The sequence below is a fragment of the Bos grunniens genome, chromosome 7, assembly GCF_055505025.1.
Source record: "Bos grunniens cultivar Pamir isolate PY7600 chromosome 7, Bosgru_T2T1.0, whole genome shotgun sequence".
Classification (NCBI taxonomy): Eukaryota; Metazoa; Chordata; class Mammalia; order Artiodactyla; family Bovidae; genus Bos; species Bos grunniens.
Window position 1 is genome coordinate 44742913 of NC_141171.1, and position 27439 is coordinate 44770351.

General features: G+C 44.6%; 1 protein-coding gene and 1 long non-coding RNA gene across 13 annotated transcripts in view; one reads left to right on the forward strand and one right to left on the reverse strand.

Annotated features, from left to right (window-relative positions):
• The window catches only part of LOC147369365 (uncharacterized), a 166979-nt gene extending 152426 nt beyond the window's left edge, over positions 1–14553 (forward strand). The window contains exons 3-8 of the long non-coding RNA XR_015167400.1: positions 4604–4655; positions 7699–7774; positions 8090–8155; positions 9702–9914; positions 12544–12965; positions 14295–14553. This is a non-coding gene — a long non-coding RNA (uncharacterized LOC147369365). The remainder of the gene's footprint in view (positions 1–4603; positions 4656–7698; positions 7775–8089; positions 8156–9701; positions 9915–12543; positions 12966–14294) is intronic.
• Positions 1–27439, reverse strand: part of FSTL4 (follistatin like 4) — a 550514-nt gene that overhangs the window by 6465 nt on the left and 516610 nt on the right. For 10 of the 12 annotated variants that reach the window (XM_086411566.1, XM_086411561.1, XM_086411567.1 and 7 more), the window contains 5 exons: positions 27085–27111; positions 23062–23180; positions 17995–18144; positions 9345–9452; positions 2006–2115 (listed from right to left, as the gene is read on the reverse strand). In XM_086411566.1, the coding sequence (XP_086267692.1) occupies positions 2006–2115; positions 9345–9452; positions 17995–18144; positions 23062–23180; positions 27085–27111 (514 nt within the window). Of the gene's footprint in view, positions 1–2005; positions 2116–8322; positions 8527–8556; positions 8838–9344; positions 9453–17994; positions 18145–23061; positions 23181–27084; positions 27112–27439 lie in introns of those variants that run through there. The other 2 variants (XM_086411569.1, XM_086411568.1) reach the window with 2 other exon arrangements.

Consider the following 27439-nt stretch of genomic DNA (forward strand, 5'->3'; position numbering starts at 1 on the left):
AGGAGGACAGGACAGGTGAGTCTATTTCTGAGTGGTTTTGTGGACTAACGGGTGAGTCAGAACCTGGGGATGCAGATACAAGAGAACAAGGACAGATGTCTTATCCACGGTCCCTGACCCTCGGAGAGGAACGTGAGGGCAGCCTCTCCCTTGGCTACACTGATGATGCTGGTCAGAGGAACCCTGGGCTGGGGCTGAGGACAGCTTTTACCTTTACAGCCAGATGGCCTGGCGCTCCCGTGGTGCCTGCTGGCTGCAGAGCCTGGGGCAAGCTGCTGAACCCCTCTGAGCCTCTGCAAATTGAAAGAGGGCAGTTCCTTCCGACGGCTGTTGGGAGGATTAAATCTTAGAGTGGGCGCTTTACTGGAAGAGGTCAGGAGGTGGTGGTTGCCGCATCTGGACTTGGTGAAATTCCTCTTTGGAGGCTGGCTGTGAGCTGCAAAAGGGTCTGACTCCAGGCAGGACTCATTCTGAGCATGAGAGTCTGCCTAAACCCCTTGCTTGCAGAGGCCTTTGGGGGTTGTGTACACCTACCGGAGTAGAGAAAAATGTCTTCCACAATTTTCTCTTGAATAGCTAACTATGCCTCAGAGACGGGAAAATGCCCATGTGATGGCATCTTTAAAGCATCCTTAAAGAGCTAGAGCATGGGGAGAGCAGGAAAGAAAACCCCAGGCCTGTAGGAAGCTGTCATGTAAAAGTCACACACAGGCTCTGCAGCGCCTGAGTTTGCATGACTCTTGTATGAATTCAGCTTCTTTAAGGTGGTTTACCATTTACAACCATCTTAGAGGCTCATCTTAGAGGTATTCTCTGGAGTGAGGTGAGGAGGTCAGAAAGCTGTTATTTTCTCCCTTGGGCAAGGATAAATGGGTGAGCCTTATTTTTACAAGTCCAGCTTCAGCTTGCAAAAATGAGTCATTTCTTCCTGGAAAAAGGTGCTTGATGTCAGAGTAAAGGAAGGCATAAACATTGCCATAAGACATTTGGGTCTTGATGACTTTATAAAAGGGCACGCTCAGCCTTCTGGCAGTGGTGCCTTGACTAAGTGTCAAGGTTCTCTGAAAGAAAGAGGGAAGGGCAGCAGCCAGGCTGGGATGAGGCTTGCAGTTGAGGCCACGGCTGTTATTACTAAGCTGTTCTTTTGGATGGTGGCAAAGCAGGTGTTCTGGGGCCTCTGAGAGGAGCCACAGGTTGTGGTTATTAGAGAATGAGGCCAAGAAAGGAGACCTGACTTAAAAAAATTTTTTTAAATGTATTTTTAATTGGAGGATAATTGCTTTTCAATGTTGTGTTAGTTTCTGATGTACAATAACATGAATCAGCTATCAGTATGTATGTGTGTGTATATATATATATATATATATATATTCATCCCCTCCCTCTTGATCCTCCCTAGCCCTTCCCCCCCCCCCCCCACTAGGTAATGTCATCACAGAGCACCAGGCTGAGCTCCTTGTGTAACACAGCAACTTCCCACTATCTGTCTTAGGTATCTAAGCTATCTGTTTTACATGTGGTCATGTGTATATTTCAGTGGCACTCTCTCAATTCATCCCCCACCTCCTTCCCCTTCTGTGGGAGACCCACATTAGTCTGACTCTCCAGTTCCTGACTGTGTGACTTTGGTCAGTGTCTTCTGTTCTCTGAGCCTAAGTTTCCTCATCCATAAAACAGGTTGGAGGACTACCTGTTTTTTTTTTTTTTTTTTTTAACATATAGCAAGGACAGAGTACACAATTAACCACAGTTGTTTCCTCTTTACTGTCCTCACCCAAAGCTAAGACTTCCTGACCTTGGGTCCCTGAGGGCATTAGGAGCTGGGTGCCTTTCTTAACTTTAACAATGAAGACAGGGATGGGGCTGTTTCTCTGTTCGTTCCTGATGTGGTCCAAAGAAGGAGTTGGGGAGAAAAAGAAAGGAGCAGGCCTCCCCGGTGCAAAGCTGCCCCCTAGAGGGCTGAGCTGGGGCATGGAGTAGCTTAGCGCTTGTGGGCCAGTCTCACCTGATATGGTTGATGATGAGGTTTGTTGGGGGAATGAAGAAGTCGTCCACTCCGGCAAAGGGTGTGCGGATGAGGCGCTGGCCCTGGCCAGTGCTGGCCTCTGTGATCACCTGTAACATAGAATGGAAGTCCTTGTGAGGGTCTATCCAAGCGGAGGGGGGGTAGGTGGTGGAAACCTACAGACCCAGGCACACTCGGGTAGTGATCCTCCTTTTGGCTGGGAAAAGGGGGAGAGGGGTTTGAAGTAGCACAATACGCAATGGTGGAGTTGACTGGTTCTGTATTTTCCCTTGACACTAGGTGCCTAGGTTGCTGTGTTGAGAGTCTCCACCATATGCTGCTTGCAGAGGTCCTCTCTGAGCACTGGGAGTCCATAATTTAATAGAGAAAACAGGCATCTTTCAGAGATGCTGGCTGTGCCACTTAGAGTCGGTGATTAGGATGCAGGGGAGGGTTCCACTTTTACAAATGGGACTTGCTATGAACAGTGAAGAATTAGGCCCTGTGTTTTGTACAAATTGGTAGTGACAGAGCATGGCTGTCTCTGTTCCCTGGGAGGAGCAACTTTATCCCCTGTGGACTTGGCAGGAGGCAACTTGAGCAGTTCCTTGGTGTGTGTCCCTGCTGTGTCTGTATAAGGGAAGGGTACCCTGGCAGGGCCGGACAGAGCTGAGTGATTGATGTCTGGGGTTAGGATGGAAGCCCTGCTGGAAAGCCCCCTGTGGTCAGGCTGGGCTTTTGTCCACCAGCTGCTGAGACCGTGGCACAGGCAGGCTGGAAACACTGAGCCAGACAGCCTGTGTCCTCTTGCCTTCTGCATGCGCTCATCCACCTCCAAGTTCTGGGTGATTCCCAGACAGGTGGCAGACCTGCAGCCAGGTGAGGGGCTTGGCCAACCTGTGGGCAGTTTTGGCTGCAGGACCCAAAGGACAAGCCCAGACCCTCCCAGCAGGACAGAAGGCAGATGCTAGACTCTGACCAGGGAGGGGAGACACATTTTCTGATCTTTATATTGTGACCATGTATACAGACGGAAGGATTCAGATTTTTGCAGCCTGGGGCTGAGGACAGTCTGTGATGTGGCTTTGTGACTCACAGGGCTTAGAGCTCTGGATGCTTTAACCTTTTAAGAGTGGGACTGCCTCTGGCTCTTACTGTAATGACAAGACAAACAGCACCTGCCCTGCCTCCTCTGCACCTGCCCTGCCTCCTCTGGCAGGTTTGAGGCTGGGGTTTTGGGGATGGTGGTTTCCCTCCAGGGGTCAACAGGCAGAATGCCAGAAAGATGTAGGCTGGGAATTTTAGTTTTAGGGCAGCTCTTAAGTTCTAAAGTTAGGTTATTTTCCTGTAATTAAAAAAAAAAGTCGGAATGACATTTCTACGCCAAGTCCATGGGAAAAAACTTAGAACTAGACATTAAGAAAATTTCAGTATTAGGTCAACTTACTTAAAAAAACAGAAAGCAAACTTATAGTTGTCCCGGGGGATAGCTAGGGAGTTTGGGATGGTCATGTTCACACTGCTACATTTAAAATGGATGACCAACAAGGACCTACTATATAGCACATGGAACTCTTCTGTTTATGTGCCAGCCTGGATGGGAGGAGGATTTGGGGGAGAATGGATACATGTACATGTATGGCTGAGTCCCTTTGCTGTTCACCTGAAACTACCATAGCATTGTTAATTGCCTATAGCCCAATACAAAATAAAATGTTTGAAAAAAAGAAAAAGAAAATATCAGTATTAGGCAACTGGATCTTAGAATGTCCAGGTGAAAATGCCGGAGAATTCCAAGAAACCATGCAATCATTGCTTGATACCAGGTCTGTCATTTTAGCTTATAATAGAGATGGAAAATCACAGGCTGCCAGCAGTCAGTGTCATTCACGCTTCACCTGTGTGCAGAGGTTACTTCTTCAAAACCCAGTATCATGAGCCATTGAACTGATATGGGCTAGTCAACCTCACTTCTCCAATGAGTCATGAGTTCCTTCTTGGCCTGTGTCCCAACACATAGCTGGGCATGTTGGTGACTAAAAGATAGCTTTTGAGCCTCTCAAATTTGCTGGATCTATGGGCTTGGTCGAAAATGCAGGCAGGTGGCTGGATATCAGGAGATGTCAGTTGGTAGCATGGGGATGGGAAGGCTGAGCATCTGCTCCAGAGGGGTGGATGAAGCCAGCTAAGAGGTGACAGTTGGGGAAGAGCAGGGAGCCAGGGTATTGATGCAGCTAAAAACTGGACCTGGGAGTGGTGGACAAGAGCACGATGGGCAAAATTTGCAACATGCCAAAGGTTTAAACACTGGCTTCTGGGGGAGGGCCTTGGTGGAACAAGCCTCATTTATAGAACCACTTTCATTTTGTCACAGCAAGTTTGTTTAACTAGTCCCTTAGTGTTAGATGTTCAGAAACCTTAGGATAGAATTTTGAATGTTTTGCAAATGTAAATAATGCTGTAACACACAGTGCTGTAACTAAATCTTTGTGCCCACCCTTGATCATGGCCTCTGAGGGGTCACGTTGCTGGACTGAGGCTTTTGGTTCACATTTCTAAATTGCTCACCACAAAGGCTCTGCCTTTTGTCATTTCCAGGAGCGGTTTTTGCAAGCAGTGGTTTCTTGAACACTAGTCCACAATGATGAAGGTAGGTTTATTCAGTTTATTTCATTTTCTTGTCAGAGTGCATTTCTCAGACTTTCTAATTATGGTGATGGTGGGCATAATGGTCTAATTCTTGATATTAATTAAAATGCTCTTACTGTTTTGTCATTTAGGCAAAATTTGCTCTTGGTTTCTGGGAAACAGTCTTCATTATGTTTATGTCTTCTATTCCTTTTTTTTTTTTTTTAGTTTTTTTTTTTTAATTAAGAATGTCTGCTGTATTTAGTTAAATGCCTTTCCAGCATTCATTGAAAATATTATAGTTTATTCTGTTTTAATTTGTGCTATGAGTAATATTGACTGATTTCCTAAGAGTGAACCATTATTGCATCCTGGAATTTGTTCCCTGCTCAAGCAGTTAGATGCATTGTTGGACTCTCTTTTTAATACCATGTTGAATTTTGCTTCTGTATTTGTGAGATTAGTTGATAGTTTTATTTTTTAATACTAAGGAGCTGTACATTTCCCCCACATGGTCTGAGATAGTTCAAATAATACTAAAACTATCTGCATTTGCAAGGTTTGCTATAACTTGGCTGTACCCAAAAGCTCCTCTTCTGCTCAGTTCCAGTTAATACTATGCTCAGCCTCTCTCACAAAGGTAATGGTTGCACTGAATACAAATGGTCTGAGAAATAAGATTAAATGATCAACTTTAGGTTTCCATAAATGATAAGATTATGGTCCCAAAGCATTTGCCTTACCAATTTCATATGCTTCATTTATCAGTTATTACATTTTAGGCAACTATCACTAAAATGTATTTGTTTCTAGGATCAATACTAATTTATTAATTAGCCAACTTCAATGTATTTTAATATGTTTTTAAAAATCTCCACTCATCATTTGCCTTTTTCTGAATACATACATCTGAATGTTCTTGCCTAGGTATTAATCTAATTGTTAAACAATGCATCAGAAACTTGGCTGTACATTTTTCTATGGTAAATCTTTAATCTTAAAAAAAAAAACCAAAAACCTCTGGTAATTGTTCTACTTCAGGTTTTCCTTTTCTTAGGTCAGTTTTTTAAAATTATTTATTTTATTAAAGTATAGTTGATTTACATTAATTTCTGCTGTACAGCACAGAGACTCAGTTACACATTTATATACACACACACATAATTCTTTTTTATATTTATATAAATATTGTATCTTTTCTGCTGTGGTTTTTCCCAGGACACTGTAAGCTCCCTGTGCTATGCAGTGGGACCCTGCTGTCCATCCATTCTGTGTGTAACAATCTGCATCTGCTCACCCCAGGTCTATTCTTTATCAGTGTCTTTCTTTATGTCAGTGTCTTTCTGCTTCACAGAGAGGTTCATTTGTGTCCTTTAGATTCCACATATAAGTGATGTCATACGATACTTTCTCTGACTAGATCAGTTTATTTTTTTCTGCATTTTGCAATCCCGTTTTTTCTAGGTTTTAAAATTTGCCACCTCAGAGCTGCAGTATACTATTTGACAATTATTTTCATCTTCCTTCATCTGTAGTAATCTCTCTTCACATTCTTCATTTTATGTTTTTTTTCTTTATCAGGTTTGTGAAGGATTTATGGGTTTTTTGTTCTCTTTTTATTTCTACTAATTTTGGTCTTTTAAATAATTCCTTCCTGCAAGTTAACTTTGTTCTTTTTCTAATTTCTTAATACAAATATATTCTCTGCAGGTTTTAAGACACAAATATTCCCTTGCGTATGGTTTTCTCTCGATCCCGTAGGTTTTGATGAGAAGGAGTCTCTTTTTCATTGCTTTCAGACACTTTGTAGTTTCTCATTTTAATTTCCTCTTTGCTCCAGTAACAATCTAGGAGTGTTTCCTTATTAGGTAGGTCACATTTTAATTATTTCTAATTATCAGATAATGTAGCCTATAACACTGACTTTTGCAAAATTTGTTAAAATTTTGTGATTACTGATACATGTATATGTGGACATGTGAAAAAATTCTATTTGGCAGAGGAAAGGTTTTCTATATATTTATGAAACTGAGTTCCTTATTCATATTATTCACTTTTCCCACATCATTATACTGTCTCCTTGGTATGTACAATTTAAGTCCATTTTAAAATCAAGTTCCTGTATTGTTAATCACTCTTGTGTCATGTATTTAGTTGTTTGCTATCTGTTGGCTGTTTATCTTCACATGATGTCTCTCCTTATGCTATTTAGTGCTTGTAATCTTAAATTTGACCTTGTCTGATATTATCACTCAAACATCTTTTCATCCACCTATCACCACTTTATATGCCTCTTGTAAACAAATTATAGCTAGTTTTCTCTCCCTCTCTTCCTTCCAAACCCAATCTCATCATCTCTGCTTTTAATAGGAGAAATCAGTTTGTCACATTTGGAATAATTATATAGTTAACTATCTCAACTATTAATTTCAAAGAGCATTTTCTATATCCTCTCTTATCCCCATAAGATGACATGTTAGAATCTTTTTACTCCCTTCTCTTTCCTCTACTCCCTATCTTTACTTTTACTGAAATAATTTACCATCTTTAGAATCTGGTATCAGAATATCTCTTTCAGTACATCTCTAATTCAAATGCCTTTATTTAGCACTTACTATACATTAGTCTCTCCTCATGCATCTTGTTTCAATTTTGGACCTTCCTCTCTTCCCTGGTGGCTCAGATGGTAAAGTATCTGCCTGTAATGCAGGAGACCCGGGTTCAATTCCTGGGTCGGGAAGATCCCCTGGAGAAGGAAATGGCAACCCACTCCAGTATTCCTGCCTGGAAAATCCCATGGACTGAGAAGCCTGCTGGGCTACAGTCCATGGGGTCGCAGAGTCAGACACGACTGAATGACTCCACTTTCACACATTAGTTTCTCCTCATTCATCTTGTTTCAATTTTGGACCTTCCTCTCTAGATTTCTTACTTACTCTTGTCTCTTCTGTATCTTCCTCCATCTCGATGTCTCTGATCTGGCTCACCTGCTGTTTTTCTGCTATCTTTTGTGATATGCTCTCTGAATTCTTGCATATGCTTAGGTCTTTCTTTTGTCCTGACAGGTAAATGATGCCTTGGATATCAACCCTTTTCTTTTAGCAGCATGTGGGCACAATGCCACAGTCTTCACTGTTGCAGGTGAGAAATCTGATTGTTCTATAGGTGACGTGTTCTTTCTGCCTTGAAATATTTTTTCTTTATTCTTAGAAGTCCAGAGTTTTACCAGGAAGAACAGAGATGTGTTCTTTCTCATCATGTTAACCTGGATCACTTTCAATCTACAAGATGTACTTTTTTTAAATTGGAAATTTTATTCCAAATTGAATGTTTGACTCCATTCCAACTATTACTTTTTCTAAACTTCTTTTGACTTTGAAATGTCATTTGAGACTTCATATCTTAATCTTATATTTGTTCTGTGATTTGAGGATTTTCTTGCTCTTTATCTTTCAGGCTATTAATTTGAGTCTCAGTAGAAACCATGCATTTTTCAACTCATCTCCTGCAGTTTTAAATTAGGTAATCATTTTTGTTAATTTTTAGCTCTAGAAAAATATTTTCTGGTGGCCCCTCCCTTCGAATTTCCTTACCTGTTTTCTTAGGGCTGCCAGAGAAACCAATTTTCTGAGCGACCTTATTCTGACTCCTAGGTCCTCTAATGAATTATTACTATTTGTCATCAGCTCGCTGGGGCCCAGGACGTGTTGATGGTGTCCACTGAGGGGCAGTAGTCTCGGTGTGTGGGAGATGAAGTAGTGTCCTTCCCCTGGCCCAGGAGAGTGGCCAGTCCCCAGGAGGAAGCTTCTGTAGACGGGGTGTCCCCTGGCCTCTTACCAATCTTGGGAAAAAGGTGAACTTGGCTCCATCTGCAGCCCTTCTCAACTGGGGTTCTGAGAGAGAATAAATCCTAATATCCTGAGGAGTCCATTGTATGCGCTGAGTTAACTTCTGGGCATCTGGAATGGTTCTGTGTACCATCATTGTGAAAATTGAGGGAACAGGTATTTAAATCACCTTCTGTAGGGCTTAATCCTCTCATGTGCCTCGGTGAGAAAGGCTGAGCCAGACACTCTCAACACAGGTTGGTGTTGGCCTTCCCTGACTGGTGGAAGAAGGGATCCCACAGTTGTGCTGGGCCCAGGCTCTTCCCAAGGGGGAGTCAGTACAGTGCAGTGGCTGGACTGCAGGGCTGAACATATACCTAGGGTGGAGCAGGGGCCAATTACTGAACCTTCCTGTGCCCCAGCACCCCATGAGCACTCAGTAATGTGCTTTCATTTATGAACATACTTGCCACTGCTTTTCCTTCTTTTCCTTCTGCTTCCTTACTGGCTGGTGCCTGCTTTGGCAGTATTCTCCAGCCCATGCAGCCCAGGGTGGAGAAAGCCCTAGCTCCCTTTGGAGTCCAGAGGTTCATTCCTGCCTGGCCCCAGGAGCTCCTGGCTGAGAAGAGACAAGTGTTTGGGGGCTGGGCTAGGTGGGGCCCAAGAGCCACCTTCTGGTTGTCATGACATCAGAATCCCATCTACCATCAGTGTTGTCTTTAGCAGCACGCCTGGTGGAAGATACCCTGCTAATTGCCTGTAAGGGGCATGGTCCTGAGGATGTTTCCTACTCTCTTTCATGGACATACTTTGGGTAAAGGTGATTAGCTGGGGAGAGAGTCCTTTCTTGCATGTGGGTGTTGTCCTGCATGTACCCAACATACCTGGAGGCTTGGTTGGGACTTGTGCACGTTCCCCCAGCTCAGGACCCACACTTGGTCATGTGATTTGTCATAGGACAGCTTAGCCGGCAGAGGATCGACACCTATGGACTTAAAAAAAAAAGTAGCGACAAGTTGATCATTGTTGTTGCAGAAAGTGATTCTTTTCTAGGCCACTCTATCCAGCCTAGCAGCCTGGATAATGAGCCCATTTGGGAACCCAGGGAAGAAACCTTTGTGGGTTTGTCTCAGAGGCATAAAATTGGTTGTTAGTAATGTTTTCCTTTCTTGCAAGTTTTACTTAAAGAAGACCCATACCATCTTGGCAAAAACATAAACACAGGTTTTTCTTTTTTCCAGTTTTCCACTCACGGTCAGCTTCAGGACCCTCCCATCACTTCTCCTGTAAGCCTTGGAGGCCTCCTGAACCCTCAGCATCCTTCCCAAGCTCTTCCACCTGCGTGATCTGAGACTGACTTGGAAAGCTTCTGTTATTACATGCCCTTTAACTTTGTGCAGACTGTCTTGTACATCACCCACCTGGAACCTCCAGGACTTGGACTTTAGCATCAGGTGAGTCTCTTTCTACTGCTGTAACTGAAACTCTGCTATTTTCTGAGAATAGAGCTTCCTCAGTCCTACCTGGAGACTGTTTTATACTTCTCCACCCTTATGGCAGAAAGTGAAGAGGAACTAAAAAGCCTCTTGATGAAAGTGAAAGTGGGGAGTGAAAAAGTTGGCTTAAAGCTCAACATTCAGAAAACAGATCATGGCATCCAGTCCCATCACTTCATGGGAAATAGATGGGGAAACAGTGGAAACAGTGTCAGACTTTATTTTGGGGGGCTCCAAAATCACTGCAGATGGTGACTGCAGCCATGAAATTAAAAGACGCTTACTCCTTGGAAGGAAAGTTATGACCAACCTAGATAGCATATTCAAAAGCAGAGACATTACTTTGCCAACAAAGGTCCGTCTAGTCAAGGCTATGGTTTTTCCTGTGGTCATGTATGGATGTGAGAGTTGGACTGTGAAAAAGGCTGAGTGCCAAAGAATTGATGCTTTTGAACTGTGGTGTTGGAGAAGACTCTTGAGAGTCCCTTGGACTGCAGGGAGATCCAACCAGTCCATTCTGAAAGAGATCAGCCCTGGGATTTCTTTGGAGGGAATGATGCTGAAGCTAAAACTCCAGTACTTTGGCCACCTCATGTGAAGAGTTGACTCATTGGAAAAGACTCTGATGCTGGGAGGGATTGGGGGCAGGAGGAAAAGGGGATGCCAGAGGATGAGATGGCTGGATGGCATCACTGACTCAATCGACGTGAGTCTGAGTGAACTCTGGGATTTGGTGATGGACAGGGAGGCCTGGCGTGCTGCAATTCATGGGGTTGCAAAGAGTCGGACACGACTGAGCGACTGAACTGAACTGAATGTAGTTTCTAAGTTCCAAAACACTGTTTGTGATGCCGCTGTGACCCCTGCTCTCTTCCGCACTGACCTAGCCACTCTCTTTGTTTGTTAAAGAGCCCTAGTTTGGTGCCTTCATTCAAAGCCCTGCTTTCTTAGTTCCTTCTTGGTTTCAGTGATCTTTTTCTCTTCCCTACTGCAGCCACCGTAACTTATTCTTTGTCAACAAATTTCTGAAACTTCAATTTAAGTCCACCATATTCTAGCCTTTCTGATCTAGTCGAGGGGCATTTTTGTCCCCACTGGTTAAAACTTTCCTCAAGAAATGTCTATGGAGTCCTTGAAACCATTTAATTGTCTTCACCACTCCACTGAACTGTGATAGAGCTTAATGTCAAATTCAGAGATCAATTTTTGATCCTCCTCTAACTTGAATTTTCAGCATGGTTTACCATTCCCTTCTGGGAATATTGTCTTTCCTCAGCCCCCCCACCCCCCTGGCTTCCCTTCCTCATCCTGACTTCTAAATGTTGGCATGTTCCATGGCTTCAGATAAACCCACTATACTCTAGAATTCATTCCTCTGTTGATGACCACAACTCTATACAAACCTAAACTCTTCATGGTGCCCATCCCCGTTGACGTCTATTTATTCTCTAGTCACCCCCATCTTTGCAGTCTGATTTAACTGCCTTGCTCAGATTAAAACCCACTCTACCCTGAAGTCCTAAGCAGAGTTGTTTCTATTTTCCTACCTTCATATACCCCTGGTCCATTGTTCATGCTTCTAGCTGCTCCTCATTGTTCCTCTCTTCTGCCAGCTTCCTAGTCTTTTCCCTTCATTTACCAAAGGCTTCAGGATCCAGCAGCCTTCTTCTTCCCAGAGCTTCTTAACTCACCATCCTCACTCTCTCTAGATTCTTGTACTTTTTCTCTCTCTTTTAAAAACCCTCTTGATTATGCATGCTCTTCCAGCTATCTTATTTGTCCACCCTCTTCACAAACTTCCCTGAAGTTTGGACTGCAGGCGCTATCTGTCCTTTCTGCCTAACCTTTTCCAACCATAGTTCATATTCTCATTCTGACTGAGGTGGTGTGGAGCAGGAGGTTGAAAGCCTAACCCCCACCCCCCGCAATCTCTTAAATTCAGAACCGAGCTCTCCACAGTCTCTATATACTAAGGAGCTAAGACACGGAGGGGAAAATGTCCTGAAGAACAAACCAGGCTCTCAGTGTGAGGACCGGAAGGGTGACCTACTAGGAGTGAATCAGAGGCTGACTAAGCTTTATAAAAGCTGCAACTCAGCCTTGGCTCAACACAGTACCTGATTAGAGGGATTCATTTTCTACTCTCTCTCTTCCTAGCAGAGAAAAGGATAAACTCTCTTCAGTGGATGACAGCCATAGAAAGTCTCTACAATGTTATATGGAAGGTTTGCCATTCAGAAAAAAATGACTAGGCATTTCAAGATACAGCTTATATGACTGAAAATAATATAAAAAGATAAGGAAATTATGTGCATATAATTATATATATGTGTGTATGTATAGGGAATTAAGCAGAAATTCTAAAGTGAAAAAATGCAAATGAAGATCTGAAATGAAGATCTCAATAAATAGATTTTGTTAAATATACCTTAGACAGGGTGGAAGACAGGACTAGTAAAGTGAAAGACAATTGAGGCACATACCCAAACTGAACTACAAAGAGACAAAAAAGGATGGAAAATATGAAAAGAGGGAAAGAGATGTGTGGGACACAATGAAAAGGTCTATTTTTTTTTTTCTTTCAAAGTTCTCAAAGAAGAGGTGAGAAAGAATGAGGCCTCAGAATATTTGAAGAAACACTGGTTAAGAATTTTCCAGTCTGATGAAAAATATTAAAGACCAAAGAAAGAGAAAATCTAGAAAGCAGCCAGAGAGAAAAAAGGGATACGTCATCTTCAAAAGAGAGACAGTAAAACTTGACGGTTGACCTGTTAACAAAACCAGTGGAAGATAATGAAATGGCATCTTAAAGCTGAAAGAATATAACTGCCAATGTAACATTCTATATCCAGTGAAAACATCCTTTACAAATGGAAACTTTCCAAACAAATAAGAACTATGAGAATCTGTTGTCAGCAGACCTGCACTAAAGAAACCTGTCCAGTCAGAATGAAATTGATCCCAGACAGAACACTGTACTTCAGGAAAGAATAAAGAGCAATGAAAAAGGTAAATATATGTGTGAATATAAATGACAATAATAGTCATGTTTTGCAGGGTTAAATTATGTGTAGAAATAAATTCATTCCTACTATAGTGCCAAAGGCAGAACGGGGGTTAGAGGAGTTAGAGTGTTCTAAGGTTCTCTCGTTATTAGGCAATGAAAGTGAAAGTTTCTCAGTCATGTCCGAATACTGGAGTGGGTGGCCTTTCCCGTCTCCCCAGGATCTTCCTGACCCAGGGATTGAACCTAGGTCTTCCGCATTGCAGGCGGATTCTTTATCAGCTGAGCTATCAGGGAAGCCCATTATTAGGCAAATGAAGTAATAACTTGTATGAGACTGTATTGAGGCAAAGAATGTGTTGTGATCCCTAGGGTGGTCATAATAATAGCAATGATCAAAGAATGCATGGACAACAAGTTACTAGAGGGAGAAATAGAATAATAAAAATGTTTGACTAATCCAGAAAAAAGCGAGAAGGGAGAAAAAAACAAACAGGTAGGTCAAATAAAAAAACAGAAAGATGGTAGGCATAACCATATACAGGAATCAAATAATTGAGTAAAGACCAAGATTATTAAACTAGATAAAAGCCAAAATCCAAATACATTAGTTTTATAAAAGATCACCTTTTAAATACATGACATAGATTGAAAGTGAAAGAATGGAAAAATTATACCATGGTAACACTAATCAAAGTAAATCTGATTTAGCTACACTGTTAGACAAAAACAGACTTTCAGGCAAGAAGCTTTACCAGAGATAAATAGGGATATTTTGAAAGAAGTCTTCCACTCAGGAAGATATTACAATTTTAAAGCAAAGCAAAAATGGATGGAACTTGATAAATTTACAATCATAGGGGGAGATTTCAACATACCTCTTAGCAGCTAGTTGACTAAACAAAAGTCACTTAGAATATTTGAGTAATAGAATGATCCAACTTGACACACACACACACACATTAGAAAACACATGCTTTTAAAGTATACATAGAGCACTTGCCAAAGTAGATTAGCTTGATTATAAAACAAGCTTCAATAGATTTCAAAGGATTGAAATTATTCAATCAATAACAAAAAGATAGCTAGAAAATCTCTTGTCATATTTGCCCGGAGAAACCACACCAAAACCCTGGTTTTATGTAACTTTCTCCCAACAGTGAGCATTCCTTGGAAAAAAAAAAATACAAGTCTCGTCACTGGTTTGACTTTAAATTTGCACCCCTCATCCTTAAGTGGACCTTCACCACTGCCCTGCAGTCCTATCACATCCAACTTTCACCTCTTTCCTTAGACTTCCAGCCTTGGTGATAATTTTCCTTCTTATTTCAAAGGCAACCAGAAGAGAAGGTCACTCAGCTACCACCAACTGTATCACCTATTTGCACCTGTGCCCGAATACTTCCGGTTTCTTCCTGCTCTGATGAGTGAACGTGCTTTTATCTTAGGCTGGTGTATCTGCTCCTATGTCCTGGATTCCACTGCCTACTTCACTGATGCAGAAGAAAGGGAAGAACTGCAGAAGTTTTCCCCATTAGCATACAAATGCTGGAATGTCATCTAGCCTAAAAGTTTCTTCAGCATCCTCTGCCAGCTACCGCCTCATTTGTCTACTTTTACTCACATTTCAGCAAAACCCCTCAAAATGGTTGTCTGTATTCACCATCCCTACTCCCTCTGATTCTGATGTGAACTCACCCCTCTCAGGCTTGTATTCTGCCATTATCATCCTGTTTGTTCCTGCCAAGGTGATCCATGTGGTGCTGAATCCAAGGTTAGTTCTCAGTCTTCACAACATACAAATACTTTCAGCAACCTTTGATACCATTGGCCACTAACTCTCCCTTAAAATACTCTTCTCTTGGCTTCTGGAAAACCACCCTCTCCTCATTTTCTTCTTACCTTTCAGGTTATTCCTTCTTGGTCTCCTCTGTTGGCTCTCTCTCTCATTCCTGATCTTTAAGTGTTGGAGTACTTCAGGGCTCCAACCGTGACCTCTTCTCTATCTATATATCCCTCCATGATCTCCTCCAGGTCACTGGATTTAACAAATTCACATGGTAACGATGCCCACACTCATATCTCCAGCCTAGACCTCTCCTTTGACTCCAGACCTATTTATGCAACCTATTACATAACATCTTTAAAGATATAGATTATATATATAATAGCAGCTTAAACGTAATCTAAAGTGGAATTATGAATTTCCCCCTGGATCTGCTTCACCCCCTGCCTTGCTCAAAGCCCTATCAGAGCGCATTACTTTCCCACTGCTGTAGCAACAGTGCCACTAACTTGGTGGCTTAAAACAACACAGATTTATTCCCCATAATTACAGTTCTTGAGGCCAGAAGTCCAAAATTAATTTCACTGGCAGGAGAAATACATCTGCATGGTAGTGCTCCCTCTAGAGGCTCTAGGGGAAAATGTATTTCCTTGTCTTTCCAGCTGCCAGAATCTAAAAATTTGCATTCTTTGGCTTATGGCCTTTCCCTCCAATCTTAAAGCCAGCAGTGTAGCAAACCTGCTTTATCCTTAAACTGTCTCCTTCTTTGTTGTCACATCCTCTCTCTTATGAGGATACTTGTGCTTGCAGGTAGGGCTCACCCAGATAATTAAGGATCAGATCAGATCAGTCACTAATTCCCTTTAAATTCCATTTAAAAATCCTTACTTTGAACAAAATCTTTAGAATTTGTATGCAAACACAAAAGACCCTGAATAGCCAAAGCAATCTTAAGGAAAATGGAGCTGGAGGAATCAGGGTCCCTGACTTTGGACTATACTACAAAGCTATAAAACAGTACGCTACGGGCACAAAAACAGAAGTATAGATGAATGGAACAGGTTAAAAACCCCCAAAATAAACCCATGCACCTACTGTCACCTAATCTTTGACAAAGGAAGAATATACAATGGAGAGAAGACAGTCTCTTCAATAAGTGGTGCTGGCGAAACCGGACAGTTACATGTAAAGGAATGAAATTAGAACATTCTTTAACACCATACACAAAAATAAACTCAAAATGGATTACAGACCCAAATGTATGATTGGATACTATAAAACTCTTAGTGGCAAACATAGACAGAATACTCTGACATGAACGGCAGCAAGATCTTTTTTGATCCACCTCCTAGAGTAATGAAAATAAAAACAAACAAATGGGACCTAATTAAACTCAAAAGCTTTTGCACAGCAAAGGAAACCATGAAAAAATGAAAAGACAACCCACAGAATGGGAGAAAATATTTACAAATAAAGCAACCAAGAAGGGATTAATCTAAAAAAATATACAAAGAGCTCATGCAGCTCAATATCAAACAAAAGCAACCCCAATGAAAAAACAGGCAGGAGACCTAAATAGACATTTCTTCAAAGAAGACGTACAGATGGCCAAGAAGTACCGGAAAAGATCAACATCAGTAATTATTAGACAAATGCAAATCAAAAGTACAGTGAAGTCTCACACTAGTCAGAATGGCCATCATCAACAAATCTACAAATAATAAATGCTGAAGAGGGTGTGAAGAAAAGGGAAGCTTCTTGCACCTTTGGTGGGGATGGAGAGCAGTATGGAGGTTCCTTAAAAAACTAAATACAGAACTACCCTATGACCCCGCAATCCCACCCCTGAGCAAGTATCTGGAGAAAACCGTAATTTGAAAAGATACATACACCCAACGTTCACTGTAGCATTACTTACAATAGCCAGGACACGGAAACAGCCTACATGTCCAATATGTATGTATAATGGAATATTAGTCATAAAAAAGAATGAAATAATGCCATTTGCAGCAACATTGATGGACCTGGAGATTATTATACGAAGTCAGTCAGAGAGACAAATATGATACTGCTTATATGTAGAATCTAAAATAATACAAATGAACTTGTTACAAAACAGAAATAGAAATCACAGATGGGGAAAAGAGGGGTGGGCTAAACTGGGAGATTGGGATGTAAGAGTATTAACTATATATACAATAGATAACTAATATGAACCTACTGTATAGCACAGGCAACTCTACTCAATACTCTGTAATGATCTCTATGGGAAAATAATCTTAAAAAAAAGTGGCTATATCTGTATGTATAACCGATTCACCTTGCTGTACACCTGAAACTAACACAACATTGTAAATCAACTGTAGTCAATAAAAAGTCTTAAAAATCCTTAATCACACCTGTGAAATCCCTTTTGCCATATAAGGTGACATTCTTTGGTTCTGGGAATGAGGGTGTGGATATCTTGGGAGCCATTATGCCACCCACCACACACAGTATATGGCATTACCATTCTATTATTGCTAAAATTATTATTATTATTCCTTTCTCTCAAACCTTACATTCAGATGAGCAGAAAATCTTTTGGGCTCTACATTTAAAATATAGCAAGACTTTGATAACTTCTTACTGCCTCTACTGCCGTCATCCTCTCTTGCCTGGATTATTTCCATGACCACATCTCTGTTCTATCTTCCAATCTGAGCAGCAGATTGACTCTTTAAAGATGTCAGATTATGTCACTCCCCTGACTGAAAGACTTGAACGGTTTGCTATCTCACTGGCCTTAGTTTATCTCTGTCTTTGCTGCATCCCACTCTCCTCTGCCATGGTCGTGCTCCAAAGCTCCAATCCCACTTGGTGTTCAGATCTCAGACTCTGTTTACCTCCAGAGGTAGGGCCACTTAAAAACAGTCTTTTGGTTCCTCTGTCTCTTTCAACATGTAAATAGCTCTTAGCATCTGTAGCTCCCTAAAATTCTAAATGATGGTCTCTTTCCCCAACTAGAATATAATTTCTGGGACCTGTTCATTCATGGCTATTTGTCCAAGCACCTAGACCAAAGTTTGGCACATAGTAGGCAATACATGCTTAATGAAAAATGCACTTCTCTAAAATGAATCTTCTCTACATCCTTTCATTAGCCTGACCACTTCTCCTAGGAGCTGGGAAGTGCGCAGAGAACAAAGAAGGATGTGGCAGGCTGTGCCCCAGAGCTGGAAGCTCCCCCCTCCCTCAGAGAGATGTACCTGAAGGACTTTCTGAGCCTGCACGTCGACCACGAGGACTCTGCTGAGTGTGGGCTGGGCCACATAGATGTAGCGGTGCCTGACGTTCACTGCTGATGCCCACTGGCAGGGCTGGGTGGCGTCCCCATCCTTTTGAGGACATATTTCTTCCTGTAAAGGAGACAGGCTGCCATAAGTCTTCTTAATCCCCTGTTCCCCTGCCATCGCTGGGTTCCGCTCCCTTCACCCTCCCCTCTTCCTTTCTTCCTCTCTCAGAATTCTTCGCCACTGCAGCATCCAAGGGAGCACAGCACGCACAGCTTCTCGCATCACCATGCATGGAGCTTTTACTCCACGTTCCGTTCATCTTTCATCTTCCCCTGCTCCTCCTGAGGCTGTAACTCCCTTTGCCGGCCTTTCGGCCAGCAGCTGAGAGGTCCGTGTGCTTCCACGCTTGAGAGTGGCCTTCTCCCTCTCCTCATCCCCGTCCATCGCACACAACTCTTGTCAGTGACCAGACTCCTGCAGGAGTCACCTACACACACCCTCAGCTTCCTCACCTCTCACATGCTCCTTAGTCTTCTGGCGCTAGTCCTCTGCACAGAGCTGGCGGTGTTCTCACTGAACTTCTGGCCGACTTTTCAGTTATATTCAAGCTTTGCCATCATCTTAATTGAACTTGGGGCATCATTTAACACTGTGTTGACTGTTTCTTGGTTCTGTTCCCTCCACCCTCCCCAGTGTCTGACCCTTCTCTATTGTTCAGTCTACTCTGTTTGCTGATCTCTAGATGCCAGAATGCTCAGGGGTCACTACTGGATGACTTCTCTAAAATCCACTACCTTTGCTAATCATTGTTAATCCACACCTATGACTTTAAATACAGTCTGCTGCTACTGCTGCTAAGTCGCTTCAGTCGTGTCCGACTCTGTGTGACCCCATAGACGGAAGCCCATGAGGCTTCCCCGTCCCTGGGATTCTCCAGGCAAGAACACTGGAGTGGGTTGCCATTTCCTTCTCATGCTGCTGCTGCTGCTAAGCCACTTCAGTCGGGTCTAACTCTGTGCGACCCCATAGACAGAAGCCCACGAGGCTCCCCCGTCCCTGGGATTCTCCAGGCAAGAACACTAGAGTGGGTTGCCATTTCCTTCTTGTGCTAACAACTCCCAAATTTGTATCTTTAGCTCAGCCCTTTTCTCTGAACTCCAGACTTAGCTACTTTCCTAAGTAGCTATTTTATTTACATCTCAAATTTGTAAGTTCAAAATCAACTCTCAGTTTTGCCTCCCAGTCTTGCTCATTTCCCCTGTTTTACTTCCTAGACAAAATCTCTGAAGGCATCTTTGACTCTGCTTTTGCTCTCTACACCCTCAGCCTTCATCCAATGAATAAAAATCATTTCAATTTTACCTCCAAGAACATATTGAGAGTTAAACTTCCCGATCGCTTCCACCTCTGTCACCTTGACTCAAGCCACATCTGTCCCTTGACTGACTGCTACAGCATCCACTCTGTGCTCCTTGATTCCACCCTGGCCTCCCCTGACAGATTCTTGACTCACCAACCACAGGGATCCCTGTGAATACAAGTCAGCTCAACACACTCCACCACAACAACACTCTTTCTTGCTCAGAACAGGGTCCAAGTCTTTCCTGAAGTCAACAAGGCCCTGAACACTCTGGTTCCTGGGACTCCTCTGACCTGTCTCTAGTGTTTTTCTCCCTTTCCCACCCATTCTGTGCACGCACGTGCCCGCATCTTCCGTACTCATGCTGAACTCCTGCACCAGGGCCCGTGCGTGCGCTGATCAACTGGTGTCCCCAGACATCTACCTGGTGTATTTCATGTCCTTCAGGTGACACGTCAGCCCATATGTCACCTTCTGGAGATGCCCTCTCTAGCCTCAACAAGCTTAGCACCCAGGCACCCACCCTCTTTTACCTTGCTACACTTCTCATTTCCCGCTTGACCTTCTTCATTTGTTTGTCTACCTACACTGAGTCTTTTCTTTGTCACTAGATCATAAGCTCCTTGAGAGCAAGCTCTTTGTTGGGCTCACTGCTTTATTCTTAGCACCTAGTGAAGTGCCTGACACAGCACTGGTGCTTGAAATATATAACATAATGTAATACAAATAAAGAATAAGTGAGAGAAAAGAGGACCTTCTTTTCCCTTGTCTTTTGTGATATACATTCTCACGTGTTTCCTCATGACTCTTGTGCGATGCTGTCTCAACCTTTGTGTCAGCCCCAGGGTTCTGTGCAGATGCCCAACTCCAGTCACTTACACGCACCCTTGGTGATCTTCTCTCCTGTCTTGGCTGTCATCAGCATTCACATGCTGAGGCTCCCAGATCTGTGTCTTTAGCTCAGAACCATTCTCCCCAGTTCTCCCATGGGTTCTCCTACAGTCAGCTCATTCTCAACCATCCACATGTGAGCTGGTCTTTGCCGCCATCCCTGCTCCACCTCTGAGTCCTCAGTGGCATCTAGGCAGCTGAGTCCAAAGCAGGAACACCATTCTGGACGCTTCCTTCTCCCACACAACTCACTGTGAATTAGTCCCTGAGGACTACAGAGATTGCCTCCTAAATCTCAAGAGTTCTATGTCCTAGCTTAAGCCCAGTTTCTTTCCTAAACAGCTGCAATAGCTTTGAAGCAGGTCTTTCTCCTTTTACATTTCACTCTCTGTCATCATATTTAATCCTTACTTGCCTGTGTGCTAAGTTGCTTTAGTCATGTCTGACTCTGAAACCCTATGGACATAGCCAGCCAGGCTCCTCTGTCCATGGGATTCTCCAGGCTAGAGTGGGTCACCGTGCCCTTCTTCAGGGAATCTTCCTGACCCAGGGATTGAACCCACGTCTCTTATGCCCTCTTGCATTGGCAGGTGGGTTCTTTCCCACTAGCGCCACCTGGGAAGCCCTTAATCCTCACAATAACCTTAATTTACCTATGAGAAAAGACAGAGGCTTAGAGGGGTTAAACACTTTTCTTCAGCCACTTGGCCTGCTGAGTGATGGAGGTGGGCTCTGATATCACTTGTGCAGATCCTGCTCTACAGCCTGTGCCCTGACCTACTAACCCTGCAGCATCCTGCTGGGCAAAGTGGACTCTCATCCAGCAGAGAGGCCAGAGATGAGAAGCACCAACTGCCTACTCACCCAGAACCTGAGGAAGAGGGTCAGCTCATTGTAACTCTCCTGGGAGGTTCTGGCCATTTTGTAGGTGAGCAAACTGTTATTTGGGACTGTTCCATAGCTCACAGAGGTTTGAGTTGCCTGAAATGCCTACAGGACCTCTCTTACTGTGTATGTTCTACTTTCTTAGGAAAATTGAGCCCTGCTTAGGATTTGAGAGATTTCCCTTGCAAGCTACAGGTTAGGTTATTGCAAATATATGAGAAGTTAGTGCCAATGTGATGGGTTGCAATTATTCAAACCTAACTGCTAGAAATTAACTAGGACCACTCTTACTAGGGGGCTGGTGGTGGCTCAGTGGTAAAGAATTTGCCGCCTATGCAGGAGCCACGGGTTTGATCCCTGGGTCAGGGAGATCCCCTGGAGAAGGAAAGGGCAACCCATTCCAGCAGTCTTGCTTGGGGAATCCTATGGACAGAGGAGCCTGGTAGGCTACAGTCCGTGGGTTGCAAAGAGTTGGACACGACTTAGTGACTAAACAACAACAACAACTCTTTCTAGATGGTTTCATGGCTATCACGTGGAGGGAAAACTTATCAGAGGTTAACACTTTAAAATATGATTAATTCAAATGAAATAGTCTGGAAGAGAGCTGTTCCCAAGCTGCAAATATAAGAAACACAACACTGTAAAATACACCACCGGTCAGCACAGCAATACGACAAACTTGTTTCAGGAACTCGTCTGGGCCAAGCCCACTTGCTCCGTGAGCTCCAAGCCCATCACTGTGGCCCAGTGTATCCACTGTATGTCTTTGAGTAGAGGGCTCATGGGGGCTGTTAGATGACTCTTGGATTAATGCCATACTTCTACCCTCAAGAAGCCAGGGATTAGCTAGGTCAGACCTCTAGTAAGAATCCACCAGTGCAAGGCCAAGTGGGAAACCAGTGGAAGGGACAGAACCGAGGGGTGGGAGGCACAGCCCTGAGGATGCCTCCTGGCAGCTGGGTCTAGGGGGCTGGAAGAGTTGTTTTGGACCTGCTGCCTGTGGTCGTCTCTTCTGCCTCTGCCCCCTGCATGTCACACTGCCATTTTCTACCCAGCCTCTGAACTGTCCATAGCAGCTCTGATGCTCAGGCCACTCACATGTTTCATGCTCTCTCCCCTGTTCCCTGGGGACCGCTGAGGGCCTCCAAAGCTCAAAAATCTACTGTTTCCCATTCTCACCACCACTGGTTTAACCCAGGTCCCCATCCTCTCCTGGATAATCACAATAGCCTCTTCACCCACTTCTGTGCTTCTAGCGCAGCCCTCCTGATCCTCACCCTCCGTGAGGCCCTGCACATGTTCCAAAGCACCGTAATGCTGGCCATCCTTCGCTTGAAGCCCTTCGGTGTTCCCCTTAGGACTCATCAGCCCTGACCCTTACCTACTGTCATCGTCAATCTTAGGCCCTTCTCATATCCATTTGTCCTCCAGGCATGTGGAATATTTGTGGTTCCCTGAACATGACCTGATGTTTTATGCTCCTGTGCTCCACGTTCATGACATTTCCTCTCAACATTCATCACCAATTCCTACCTGTTCTTCACAACTGAGCCCAGGCATCACCTGCCCCCGGAGCCTTCTCTGACTTTGCCCCTGGAGAGGCCTTGCTGCCATGTACCTTACACATCTTCTAGCAGCACCTGTTTGGAAGCTGTCCATTCACGCTACTGTCTCTGTCATTTGGTTGTGAACTTGTGGAGGCCAGGAACCCATCTGTCCTCCTGGGGCCTCCCTTCAGGCTCCGTGCATGGAAGTGGCCACTGGAGGAAGGCATCTGGAGCCACATCATGTATAGCAAATGGAATTCAAGAAACCCGGTGGCGCACATGGTGAAAGGCTGTTGTGTGATGTTGCTGGGATGCTGTGTGTGATGTGGAGTGTCCCCAGTGCCAGACACTTACGTAGCTCATGAAGATCTTCTCCGTGGGCTTGAGGTGCCTCTGGATCTCACAGTCCACTGGGTGCAGGACGATTATGCCATCATCGGAGAAGACGTAAAACATGTTTCCCACACTGAGGCCTGCGAGGAGCAAGCACAGCCATGGTTATGCCCTTCCTAGCAGCTGGTCCCCAGGCAGGCTCACAGGCCGCCTGGGGCAGAGATGAAACCGGCAGCCTGGCTGCGTCGGGTGTAGGCACAGAGTGCAAGGTCTGGTCCAGGAGGGGCGAGGCAAGATGAGCAGGCAGTGAGTGGGGAGCAAGTGCCTGAGGGCTGAGAATCAACACGTACACGGAGGGCCCTCCAACCCCTAGGCTGTCTTCCCAGACATGCACTCCTGCCCCCGCTCATCCACAGCTGGCCGTCAACACAAGTTTTCAAATAAAGGACAGCTCTGGCTGTGACGTACATTTGACCTTTCCTAAGGGCTTCCCTGGTAGCTCAGCTGGAAAAGAATCCGCCTGCAATGCAGGAGACCCTGGTTCGATTCCTGGGTCAGAAAGATCCCCTGGAGAAGGGAAAGTCTACCCAGTCCAGTATTCTCGGACTTCCCTGGTGGCTCAGCTAGTAAAGAATCCACCTGTAATGCGGGAGACCTGGGTTGGGATCCCTGGGCTGGGAAGATGCCCTGGAGGAGGGCATGGCAACCTACTTCAGTATTCTTGCCTGGAAAACTCCATGGGCCTAGGAGCCTGGCAGGCTGCAGTCCATGGGGCCAGAAAGAGTCAGACAAGACTGAGCAACTGAATGCATACACGTCCTGAAAGGCAAAGTCTCCCTTGGTCCTTGTCAACTAGGCAAATCAGAATGGATCAGATGATGCCAAAAAAACAAAGTTTTTTTTTTTTTAAACACATTTATGTACAGTGCTGCCACTTGGAACACGGGGGCCTAAGAATGCTGGGGTTGGTATTTCTTTGTCCAAACCTGGCCTCTGTGCCAGTGAACATTTCCTTCAAGACAGTTTGCTCCAACCTCTGCCTTACTAGTTTCCCTGCGGCAGCCCCATGCCAGGTAACAGAGCCCACAGCTGGGTCAGGCCAGCTGCCTGCCCCCTACCTCATCCTAGCCCAGGGCCATGGCTATCTGGGGAGAAATTTCCTTAGATCAGCAAAGAAGGGGCCTTGGGGACCAGCTAGTTCAGCCTCCTTATTTTAAAGACAAAAAACAAAAAACAGGCCCAAGATGAAGAGGGGCTTGGTTGAGGCCACAGGCCCTTGTAACAGACCTGGAACCTGCACCTGGGCTCTGTCCCCTCACCCTGCTCTCCATACAAGGTCAGCATGGCACAGGGATGGGTAAGGTCTAGAGTTCTCCCTCTTCCTCCCCCACACCCCTTCCTCTCTCCCTTCATTGCTTTCGAAGGTAACACATTGAAAAGATTACTAGGAATTCTAAGAGAATTACCTATGTGAAAAATTCTTTCCTAGCATGCTAATAAAACCAGTGTACTGACTTAATTGACTAATGGAGTAAGTTTTTAGTGAGTGAGAAAATGATAAAACAGGCAAATGGGAATCCTGTTCTGCCTACTTTCAGTGGCTCTGTTGGTCACTTTCACCAGTGCCCGTGGCTCCCAGTGTGGGCAGGGGCCCCTGACTCCACAACACAGCCTCACCTGCGTCTAGTTCTGTGCTGAGTTGAGGGCTCCTGCCACTATAAACAGCTAGACTCCAGCCTCTTGGAAGCTGGGAACGCCTGGGCGCACTCTGCATAGGTCCCAGCGGGAATCCTGGGTGCTGGGCAGCCTCTCCCAAGACCCAGACAAAATGGGCCTGTGCCTCCCACACAGTGGCAAGTGTATGGAGCGGGGTAGGGAGCACACATTTGCTGTGACCCCAATCTATCTTGTCCCCAGCAAGACTTTCTCTTTTATACACTGTCATTTGGCAAGCTCCTCTTGCTCAAACTTAGGGGCCAGAGGAGGTCGTCCCTGCAAAACAACCACAAACCCCACAACAGGCTCCCAAGGTTCTTAGAAAATCAGTGGCTGGAAGAACCAACATGAGACTGAAGACTTTGTAGAGCCCACGTGGGGCTTGCAGCTGTGCTGCAGGCTGAGCACTGAGCCTTGCGACAGTGGACAGTGCAACGTGAAGCTCAACAAGGCCTTGCTCCACAAGTAACTGACTTCACAAGAGAGCTGGCCTCACGAGTCAGACCCCAAGGTTCTGTCTGTGGTGAGCTTGACCAAGGGGCACAGGGGAACATTCTCTGCTATTGCGAGTCCATCATGTCACTGCTCCTATTCAGAGATGGGAGAGCCCTGCCAACCTCTCTGCTTTTGCTCCTGTATTCTCCAACTTCGGGTCCTTGAGTATGAGCAGGGAAGGGCGTGGGCAGACAGCTGTCCAGGTGTGATGGAGTCTGTTCACTGCTGGGTTGTCCACTATCAGCATAGCACCAGCCAGCCCTAAGCTCTGAGGCAGCTGTGGGTCTTAATTTGGCCTTTGGGCCGCCAGAGCTGCATTTAACACTTTGCAGGGGCTCCTGCGCTCTCTGCAATTCTCCACTTTTGAGACTTGTAAACACCCCTTAGGAAGCACTTTTTAAAGAAACAGAGCCAAAGCTCTCTGTGTGTGCGGTGGCCTAGAAGCCAGGTTGAGGCAGTGTCAAGGGACCGCTGTCCCTGATTAGCAACTGTTGCTATGACTTTCCTTCTGAGGATTCCTAAAACCTACTGGCAACAATCCCTCATTTTCCAGGCTCTGCCTTTGTTTTGCTCCCAGACTGTGTGAGCATTAGTGCCTGACAGTCAGGAAATTACTCTGAGTGCTTGTATGCATGTGCATGCTAGATGGCAGGTAACAGCCTGTGACGTTCTTAAGAAGAAACTTGAGGAAATGTGCTGGTTTTCAAAAACGGAGAATTAGTGCTTAACCCTGGATCTCACGGTGCCTTCTGCTGGTGCTCGTCCTCTCCTCTGTCCACCAAGCTAGAGGACAAGGTACCTCAGGTGATTTGGAGTCTTTGGTGGAGGGGTTCAGAGGGAGAGTTGGGGGTCCATTGCAAACGCATCCAACACAGTGACTCAGGCTCTTTAACCCAGTGCCCACATGTGCTTGCTATTTTTGAGCCATATTATTAGACCACTTTTGATATACAAAAATGGCAATTTTGTTTTTTGCTTTCTTTGGCCATGTGGCTTGTGGGATCTTAGTTCCCTGACCAGGGATTGAACCTGGGCCCCCAGCAGTAGACACATGGAGTCCTAACCACTGGACTGTCAGGCAATTCCCCCCAAATGGCAGTTTTGTATGGCCTGGCCTAATATCTAAAGATTGTTGGGTAGATACACATAGGTTTAAAAAACCTATTCATTTAGAAAGATACATGCAAATGTATATTTACAGACATGATGGTAGCTTTTTTCTTTAGCATTTTCTCAAAGTAACACTAAACCCCAACACCAACATCAGTTACTAGAAAATATTTTAAGGCTCAGTTCTGACCAGGATCCCTGCCAAGAAGTCTGCTTCAGTGGAGGTTTGAAAATAGCTTTAAATGGAAACTTTTGTTCTAAAAAGTCGAATAGTCTAACGTCCATTAAAGACATCTGTGCTTGTGCATGCTCAGTCACGTCTGACTCTGTGACACCATGGACTGTAGCCCATAAGCTCCTCTGTCCATGGATTTCTCCAGGCGAGAATACTGGAGTGGGTTGCCATTTTCTACTCCAGGGGATCTTCCCAACCCAGGACTTGAATCCACGTCTCTTATGTCTCCTGCACTGGCAGGTGAATTCTTTACCACTGTGCCACCTGGGAAGCCTATTAAAGACACTAGTAGGTTTAAACCAAGTTTAAACTCAAGTGTGCCACTCGAGTTTGATGTGGACTTCCCCTCTGATCTGGCCTGTGGACCCCACTTGTAGGGATTGCTTGATGTTTAAAAGAACTATTGGTGGTGCATGGAAAGATGGCATGTTATGGAGCCATGAACACATGTGATTACAGGCACAATACAGAACAAATAAGCTTGGTACCTTCTTCTCGCCATAGAATGTTCGCAACTGCAGCATCAGAGAAATGAAGAAAGCAGGTACATGATTGGGGGAAGAAAACAAAAGAAAAAGCAACGTCAGAACATTGTAGTGATTCAGTTCAAGAACACACTAGTATCTAGTTCATCATGTATGGACTCTGTACCACTCATCACCCCCCACAACACTGAGGGGGGATGCTGGGCAGAGACAAATGCTTCCAGGGCTCAGGACCCTTTGGGTTTCCAATGAATCAGGTCCCAGGATCACAGAAGCTAATGGGATTCTCTCTTCTGTGGATGATAAACAGCAAGCAACATCCCTCAGACCTCCTGGACTACTTCCAGGAGCATGCTGG